The following is a 10354-nucleotide window of genomic DNA, read 5'->3' on the forward strand; positions in this document are numbered from 1 at the left end:
TTGGGCTTTGAAAAATAAATCTCTTTCGTTTTGATATGGCATAATCAACTATAAATAGAAGACGAAATTTGTCAGCAGCCTTTAGGCCAATCACAAAGCAATAACTTTGGCAACAATCGAATTTTTTTCAGATGAATAGAACCTTAAGTCTTATACTGTATATTGTTTCACTTCAACAGAAGCGCTAGATAAGCAATATATTTGCGCTCTTTTCAAGATAATTAATTATTCGTAGCGCGGAGATTAAATACAGCAAAGATATTATTTTTTAAATTTATCTTTTGAATTGTGAAAGATATTGATACCGAATAACTCTAAAGTTAGGAAAAAATCAGACAATACGAATGATCCTGATGTACACAAATCATTTATTGTTAACACGACTGAATGAAAGTTTCTTACCTGCTACAAAGTCACAAATGTTCTACACCTCGATCTTGGATTTTTTTCTCCTTTGGTAGGTACTACACAACTCAAAATTAGAACAATTAATTTAAAACATTTAACTGTACAGTCAAGTAATGGCCTTGTCCTAATAGAGATTTTGAAAAAGTTCATTTCGGGATCCCGCACTCGGATCGATTTTAAGTCACTACTACTGACACTATACACACGTTTTTAAGTCTGTTCACATTAATTTGGATGATTGCCATCATCCGGTCTGATAAAAGTCTGTAGAAGTCGGTAACGGTAACCGAATTCTCCAAGTCATCGTCCGGTGAGCTAATATACAGTTTTGTGTTCAGTAGATTAGTTAAGCTAATCTACCATGTCCTACCTTGCAGTTGTAAATAAGAGGGACACATAGTGTTAGATACTCCCGTGGTTAAGTCCAAATTTCCGACTGCTACCGTCTGACTATAACTTGCCATTCCATTCAAGCATCCTAGAGTTGTTGCTGTGGTTGCTGAGGCGGTGACGGAACACGGCGTCCGCGAAATGGACGTATTTTGACCACACACATCGGCTAGGCAACTGGAAGGATTGCGAGCCTGTCCACCCGGGTGCTGTAGTTGAGCCTGCATCAAGTCTCCGGTGGTAGAGCCGTCGTCGTCGCCCGAGCCTGCCGAGCACGGTTTGCCGTCTTTAACCAAAACTGGAACCGCCACTTTACGCGGTGATTGTTGCTGCTGTTGTTCCGCCATTGCCTTCTCTTTAGCCTGCCTCTTGCATTTATATCGATGGTTTTGGAACCAGATCTTGACTTGAGTCGGGGTGAGATGGATGAGACTAGCCAGATGCTCTCTTTCTGGTGCCGACAAGTACTTTTGCTGTTTGAAACGTCTTTCCAGTTCGTAGACTTGAGCCTGAGTGAATAAAACTCTCCTTTTTCTTCTTTGAGTGAGTGGAAATTGAACTCCGGCCGATGCTGCTTTCTGTTCTGCGGCGGCGGCTACACTGCAGGCGCTCAACGTCGACATGTTCATGTTGGACATGGTCATTCCCGGTGACGATCCCATCAACCTAGTAACTGAAGAAGAAATTTAAGTCCCATATAATTACTATTTTTATTACATTACATATACAACGAGCTCTCTTCCTCTCGATCTTGAACATTTTAAAAGACTCTTTCATTAAAGTTCAAGATCAATATGGAAGTTTAGGCCATTGTATAATAAATTCAATATCTTATTAAGAAGTTTAATCCGTTATTAAAATCGAGGTAACTAATTCTCACGAGTATTTTATTAAGCCTTTTAAAATAAGGAATTGAACTTGTTAATTCTAAATAAGTTCACTTCCTTATTTAACTAGATTGTTCCTAAAGACACGATAATAGCCTTTATTTTGCAGATTATTTATTAATTGATTCTAAATTTTCTTCTGGTAAAAGTTGTATATTATTTATTTTATTTTTAATCTATTTAAATTATCATTTTAATTGAACCAACCTTATAAAGTTTATAACTGCTTATAAATGCCATAAACAATATACGTTATTTATGAAATAATTAATTTTATATATTTCGTAGGTAATTTTTGAAATTTAATGAGATAATTTTATTATCCCAGCATAAATATTCTAATTTTGTTTTCAAACTATCTAACGATGAGCCACACCTAAAAAAGGATCCTGTACGGGCCTAATGCTTTAAATTAATCAAATGAAAATCTTTCTAATGCAATTCTAAACCTGTCGAAAGTGTAATTTTGATGAATTATTATCCAATTTTCTTATATTTGTGTGAATTTTACGTTAAAAGTTTGGAATGAGTTATGTTTTAACAGAGAGGATAAATTTATCAACGTTTCCGATATTGTTATTACACGTGTTTATATTTTAAAATCCTTTAGAGATCCTGAAAATATAAAAGCTGAAATTAGAAATTATATCAAATATAGGCTCAAGATCTTAATCGTTAGAGAAAGTAGAATAGAGGAAGTAGAGTAGGTTCATTATTTCCGAAACGCAAAAACTACAACAAATTTAATAAGTAAAAGAGAAGAAATGCTTACTAAATAATTGTATGTTAATAAATAAATGTGAAAATTTCATTTTATAATTAGGCCTATAATTTTAAACAGAATATAGAAAAAGTTAATTATTTTTTAATCGAATATTCTCAAGATAAAAGCTGTTATCGCTTGATAAAAGTAATTTATCGATAGAGAAAAATACAAGAAATGCTTCTAAAATTCGGCTATTTTGTATTTTAAAATGTATAGGCCCTTATGTGACATGTTTTCGGCCGATAAAATAACTTCAATTGTGTATAAAGATTGGAAACGTCTTTCGTTTACTTTCTCGTATATTAAAGCTGTTCGTAGTGTTTGGAATGTTTTTTGAAATATTCCAACCTTACAGACAAAATACATTCGTGGTTACGCTGCAACTAAACAAACAGTCGATTCTTGGCTCTGCGCCCGAACCCCGAACGTGTTATTTGTTCCGTGATTGTAAGTGGAACTGTGCAAAATGTGACAGATCGTTCGCATACCCTCTATTTACATACTGTCACGTCGTCACGCATATTGAACGTGACCCGAGTAGTGTAAGATACCTTGACCCTCGATGACCATCTCGTAGCAGATGAATATCAGATTCAACTTTGCAGTTATCTAATGCAGACGTAATCTACCTTCTGTGACGACTTCGAACAAACAATGTTTGTTTTACATCTTCTTTTTACTTCGGTCGTCTGCCAAAACTCATAAACAGATGAGTATTACAGACCTTTTGACCTTAGTAATCCTTTATCGAGCTAATTGCTATAAAATTATGTTTTAAAAAGTGCAATCTCGATTCTCGAAACATCTTTATATAACGCTCTATAATACTTTTATATACAATTCCAGGTACCTTTAAAAATTCTTTTTAGGAAATTTTAACGTTTATCTTGTTAGAAGGCTTAAAACCTTAAAAGGCCTTGGAAAAATTAGGCTACGGGATCGAACTTTAATCAAAATTATAACCTGGCCTTACGAGTAATGAAACAAAATATAAAGCAATGCAAAGAATTATCACAAAATGTTCTTTATTAAAACCAATTGCCAAACAATACACAGGCCAAGGTTAATGTCAATTGGCCTTTTCCATAGGAGCCTTTGTGAATATCTACTTTCAGGCCTTCTTATTTTTCCCAACATATAAAATGAAGACTCTTAAAATTATATAATTGATTGCAAAATTTTAACAGATGCAAATAATAATTAACATAAAATGTTTGTTTTCGGGACAGAGTTTAATGAGATTAAAAGTTAGCAAATATAGGAAAGAAAGTAGGTTTTTGGCAAACAAACTTACTAAAAAACGGGACAGTTTTGCATATTTATTCAGCGTAGGTGTTTTCTCTCCTGATTTGCAAGGTTATCTTGTTACTAAGCAGTACTTTTCCTTAGGTCTAGTCTTAGCGAACGTTTCAGCATCTGTAGTGGCCTATTAAATCATGCAGAAATATAACTTTATGCTCTATTTTCAGCCTTTTCAATAATTATTTTTCTATTTAAAATCCTCTTTGAACTTAATTCCACTCGGTTATTTGAAGATTATAACAAAAACTAGCTTAAAATAAAATAAGCTCACGTCTAACTCCATCAAAATATCATTTAGGTTGTAGGCCATGAACTAACGAGAATGAAAACGTTTCACTTTCCCTCTTACTTTATTTCAAGGCTCTATAAAATGTCATTGACCCGTTAATTATATTTAATTTTTACATATTGATCAATCTATTACTAGTGTATTTACTTCCAAGCCTTATAAAAATTATAACAAAGCTCAGAAATGAAAAAACAAGTTTCATAAAAAATGATATAAATTTAATTTAATACAAAAATATTATATTTATTGGAAAATATTTGATTCGTTTTAGAGAAACAACTTTATATTGGAGAGAAGAGGCCAAACAGTGCAAAATTAGAGCTCCCAATATATAGAGTTATAATCGGTTTTAACGACGACTAGATAGGACAGGAGTTGGCTTGTGGGACATCTAGTAACTCAAGGACGCCACCCGATTGGATAGGACTCCATAATTAAGAGATAGTGGAAGTTAAATACACCCACAGGGTTAGTGGGCTGTGTTTGATAAGTTGATTAAGTTATCTCATCCAATCCCCCGCCCCGTATTCATATCCCCTACATTCATTGCCTAAGAGTTATTCAATTTCTGAACTTATACACTGCTCCGAATTAATTCCCCTAAGCCAAAACCTTCATTTTAGCAACGTTTTCGGCATTTATCAAAATGTAAAAGAGCTAGAAGAGTTTGTCTATCGGTTTTTCTGATCAATCAATTGCAGAACTCGACGGTTGTCGTTTTTAAATGTAGAATATATTCTACAAGCAAAACATTTGTAGCGATTTAAGAGACTCGTTGCCGTTATTGAATTTTCTTTTAGGCTAGAATCGCTACAACTCCCAACAGAATCATCGCAAATATTCTAGATATTAGCTTGCAGATTCTAATTTAATGTTGATTTTAGAAGATGGTGAAGGGGAAAATCCTTTGATCGAAACAGATCGATATTGGCTAATATACGTTTTTATGCGAATCCATCCAGCTTTTAACTCGTCTCCAAACTTGAAAATTAAAACTACAAAGTCTTACATTCTCGACTCTAAAGCCAAATTTTTTAAAAATAGACTTAGGCCTACGCTTCGGCAATCTGTAAACTGATTAAATTTTCTAATTTCTTTGACTGGAATTAAGCGTAGGCCTATACGAGACTTGGGCGCATCCGAAATTCGGTATTTTCCGATCTTGATTGTAAGAAGGGATTTTATTTAAAGATACCCAAGAGCTCACCAGGCCCTTTCTATCATTTACTCAGTGCTTTGTGATGTTGACAGAGAAATAAGATTTTATTCTATTTAATCTCCGCGCTAACAATGTGTCTTTATGAGTCTTGTTTACACAAAGACATCAATGTGTTGTTGCATTTATCAAACAGTCACTTTTTACAAACTTTTATATTTTAGTGAAGTAGCCTAGAACATTAAGACTTTTTAAAAGTGGAGAAGTGTCATTGAGTGTATCTAACCACTTCACTAACACTTGTCATTTATAACCGTTAATTATTAACATGTTCTTCTCTTTTGAGTGCATCTAAGTTACTATTGAGATATTTAACGCAGTTTAGAAAAACACGGACGAAGATAAGAACATAAATTACTGTTTTGAACACCAATTTCTCGGACTATCAGTTTCTGTCAAAGGGTAAAGTAGAAGCACTTCCTCCGCTTTAACATTTCTGATCGTAAACCTTGTAAATTTAATACGAAGATAACGGAGTTGCTTTCAATACACCAAAATAATATCAGTTTAAATGATGGCCAAAACGGCCTAAACTGCGTTATCACTAAAAGATTTCGTACTTTTATTTTTAATATTTTCATTATCATTTCGTAGAACACGCATAGTTTAGCAGCAGTTTATTATGGAGTAGGTCCGAAAGGGATGCTCAGCATTTGAATGAAGTTTAAAGAACTTTAATAGGCTACGTTCAATGAAAATCCTGCAAGCATCTTCTCTATCATATCTATAATATCAGTTAAAAATAACTTAAAATTAACTGATACAATTGAAATTTCCCAATAGAGTCCTTCCTAGATTTACGTCCTTAAACAAATTGAATCCTCAAAATTTTATGATCTACAATACGAAAATGTAAAAACTTCATTGTTATTACTAATCTAGTTATGTAATTTTTATAGTTATTGACATTCCGGATAAAAATTTTACATTATTATTAATTTATAGGATATTATTGGGGCTATTTGCCATGCGAATTATGCAATAAATTCGGAAGCTAAAATAGAATAATTGTAATCTAATGATTAATATAAGCGTTATGATTAGGTTATACCGGGGTTACTATAGGCCTAAATTATATAGATAATTATGTTTTAAATTGCATCTTTTAGTTGCTTCTTTATCTTTATTAATAAAATCAGTTTCTTTTCCCTCTTTACATACATTTTTACTGAATGATAATCTAAGAAAACGCAAAATGCATTTATCACATAGATCTATCTCTGATTAGAGTTAATCAGTAAATCGCAATCTTAAATAAGGCGGATGATTCAAGGAAACAATTGATGTAACAAAGAATTGACATAAACCTATCTATGTCAACCTATGCGGGTCCGGTTTCCTACCCTCATCTTTCTCTCTACAACTGAATTGTAAAACTTGCACATCAGATATCCGATAATACTTTGAATCCCATCAGTTAATCTACTAAGAATTATATATATTTTTTTATTTTTATATTATTTTAAAAGGTTAAAAGGCCTATAGGAGTCTTAGGCCTTGATAGAACTAGTTAAATATTTTAATGCCTTAGGATAATTGTTAAATCAACGAAATTGTATCAAACTCAATTTAGATTATCTAATAAAAGTTGTAAAATATTGTAATTTAATTATACTTTAGGATATTCAGTTTGAATGCTTCTTTTTTATAGATCAAGTTGTATCAAAAACTTGTTTGCAATGTAATCTACTTCCTGATTCAGCATAAAGTCATTATAAGAGTTGAATTTTTATAATAATCAATTAAATTGAAATAAAAGATACTTCAAACTGATAAATCTTATTTTAATCTCTAGAAAATTGTTTAATTAACTAACAATTTTCAAACTGTTTAATATTTATCAGTTTGAAAATTTAATCTTTAATTTAAAAAAACTATAGGTAAGCTTTTCATTTTTTCATTGAAAACAATGTTAAGTGTATTACAAAATATTCTAATAGAGAATAGGTTTAAAATTTAACAAATCAAATGTTTGGTATCGTATTTTCGATCGATTTATGTCTTATCTGCCTTAATTATTCTCACTTAGAGGTTTACAATTATAATATATAGGCTATTTTTAAGGGTTCTAAATATTGGAATTAAATTGTGGTATGTAGTTCGAAAAGATGGGATTTTGAGATTTCGATGAATTGCGGATAGATCTAGTCTATATTTGTCTTCGCTTCTTACCCCAAATATAAAGAAATTTGAAGTGTAAAATATTCGAATAATAATAATCTGTCAATCAATGAGTGACATTATGTATATAAGATTCTGATCGACTAACCGCCCAAGAGAAATCTTCTTGTCTTCCAAGTTTGGCTGTTCCTGTTTGTTTTAAGGAGATGACGCAGTTTGTGTGGTACGGCAGCTGGTCCCCTAGTCAATATTTGTTCAAGATGCCTGCAGTACTAACATCCACCAGATTGCGCAGTCCCCACTTCACAACTAGGCTGTACTCTAATGGGACGTGCACCTCATAGGAAATGAAATATCCTATCGGTCTCCCATGACCGAAGTGCAAATCGGACCCAATAAACTTGAAGATAATTTTATATTCTGTTTAATTAACGATTAAAGAAAACTTCTTTATGAAAGAAATTATCCTAATGACATCAATAAGGTTTAGACAATAGATCTATATCTTTAACATTGACTTAGATATTTTATAACACAACTGAGCCTTAATAGAGAAAGCTATATTCGTGTTCAGTAAGAATATAAAATAAATTTACTTACCAAAATTCAGCCTTTTATCTCTCTCTCTCTCTCTCTCTCTCTTTTATTTTTTTTTTTAAAAAGACCTATTAGGCTACGTTTTAGCATTAACTCTGTTAAACTGTTGCTTTTGATCGAAAATTAATAATTTCGATAGACTTAAACAATATATTCAGGGAGTGACATAGTTCCTAATTTGAATAATTAACGAAAATTGGCATTTAGTTTTCATCAAAATCGATAAATAACTTCAAAAATTATCTTGAAGTATCAAGAAATGGCAACATTTTCTAATTTGTTATAAATTAATAAAGTATATTAAGAGCTATGTTATTAAGTAGGATCTTTTTAGGCCTCTAATCAGGTATACAAACAATCCAACTAATCACAGCACTTCTACTGCGCCGCGAAGTGTTTAATCCATTCTAATCTATGAGATTAGTCCTATTCGGAAGACAATTCTAAGCGAATTTTAAAGTAACTTTCGCAGGATTAAAAAAAAAAACTGTATCATGAATTAAGTCTGCTCTTTTTTATAATTAGTGAATTCTAGAAATATTATGATGATAAAAAAATACTTATTTCTTTGTATAATTAAAAGAAACGTGGATAGAAAGACTGAAAACTGAAACATTAGGATAAAATTATTAAGGAGTGTCTTCAGTTACATATTTTTGAATTAAATCTTGAATCTTTGCACTCGAGACATCGTCAAATTTATATTTAATTAAAAAATGTTATGTAAAAATATAAAGATTACGAAATAAACTGCATGAACAATACATTATTCAACAAGAACGCTAATTTAAAATTAACGAATAGAAACTTGTGTTATGGTGTTAAATATTGTTGAGGAAAGCAAAACGAACCGAAGCAAAGTTAACTTGCAGAGAGGTTCGGAATAAAAGGATTGTTATGAAATGTTAGAAACTGGTGTTATGCCTAACGAAAGAATTTTCAGGCGAATTGAGAAACAACAGTTTGAAAAAGAACTTGGTTTAAAAAAGTGGAAAAGGTGAGAGGCAAAATAGCGTACGGAAAGTTTCTAGAATAAATCCTCGACGTGGGACAAGAGCTGTTTAGATAAGATGATCAAAAATTAAAAAAATGTTATTCCAAGTAGACAAAAGTGACCATCTACTCTTAGTATGACATGTCAAGGGGTCAGAGGACGTGTGAAGTGATTGTCTACATCGTCGGCTAAGAGCAACCCTCTAGGACTTAGCAGAGTGGTCCTCTAGAACTCCTCAAAGGAATTACCTCACCCGCACTCATACTGGAGCACCCTTTGCGGAACAGAATTACATGACTAAAATGACGTCACAAGAATACTTACTGGCAAATCTTGGATCAGGAGTGGTACTGTACCATCCCGGTGCCGTCTGTCTCATATGATCTCCGTAATGAGCCGATATTTCCGTACCATTACAGTACTGAGACGGAAATGTATTGGGGTGAGACAATTGAGGTACATGCATGTAAGGATTTGTCACAGGTACGTTCATAGTTGCTTGAGGCTGACTAGTACGATATGATACAGAATTTCCAAGTGAGGTTGCAAGTCCGACAGCAACTGTATTGTCCCCAAGTTTCTTATAACTCTCTTCAAGTGGACTTAGGATATCGGTCACGGAAAATGGGGTTGAGTGTTTAGGACTCACTGACATGGCTTGATGACAACAGTCACTGGGCTAAGTGCCTGGCGGCACGTACGTCTTATTACTACAGCCTAGTACTACTGGTGATGTACTTCACCGACCCATCAGATGCTCGCTAGCCCGCCAACCGTGCACCAGCCAATGGCTAAAGGCTCCAATCGGGCGCATGCGCCTTTAAACAAACTTAATCCAAGTTTTGTGACTTTATCGTATCTCGCTCTTGTCCTCTGTGCTTACCAATCTTTGTCAGAACAGACAAATTTTCCATTAAAATGCTTCAATTGTTTTATTACAAACGGATAAAACTTAGCTTTGTCGGGGTGGAGGTGAGGGGAGTGGCTAGCGCGCTTCATTCTAAATGCGTTGTTTGATTGGTCGTCTTACGTGACGCCTACTAGTTTAATTGGGTGTTTATACACCGGTTGCTTTCTTTCTGGGACGGGCTTCTCTTACTTTTGTTTTATGATTAGAAAATAATATTCTTCCCGCTTTTGTCATTAACCCAATTAAAGTATCGAAACTTAACTTTAACTTTCGGACCATCTCCAAATATACATTAATGCCATAAATAATCCGTTAAACAACTGCCATTTTCGACATTCCAATCGTTTTATTCAGCCTTATATCAATACAATTATGCAATTTTTAAGAAGAGTAATTAAATTATTTATAATGTTATAGATACATATTAATTTCAAATGATAAATAATTTATTTTTTTAGTTTTAGAAAAGTTAGA

The 10354-nt window shown here is 32.9% G+C and overlaps 1 protein-coding gene across 1 annotated transcript; it reads right to left on the minus strand.

Annotated features, from left to right (window-relative positions):
• Positions 1–386: 386 nt before the first annotated feature.
• Positions 387–9786, minus strand: LOC111631923 (homeobox protein Nkx-2.1-like). Its single transcript, XM_023376262.1, has 2 exons — positions 9295–9786; positions 387–1471 (listed from the first exon to the last, which is right to left on the minus strand). Exons 1-2 carry the CDS (start codon positions 9623–9625, stop codon positions 765–767), a joined length of 1038 nt encoding a protein of 345 aa, XP_023232030.1. The 5' UTR covers positions 9626–9786; the 3' UTR covers positions 387–764.
• Positions 9787–10354: the final 568 nt, after the last annotated feature.

This window comes from Centruroides sculpturatus, unplaced genomic scaffold (genome assembly GCF_000671375.1).
Source record: "Centruroides sculpturatus isolate CEXI.00-Female unplaced genomic scaffold, Cexi_2.0 scaffold807, whole genome shotgun sequence".
Lineage (NCBI taxonomy): Eukaryota > Metazoa > Arthropoda > Arachnida > Scorpiones > Buthidae > Centruroides > Centruroides sculpturatus.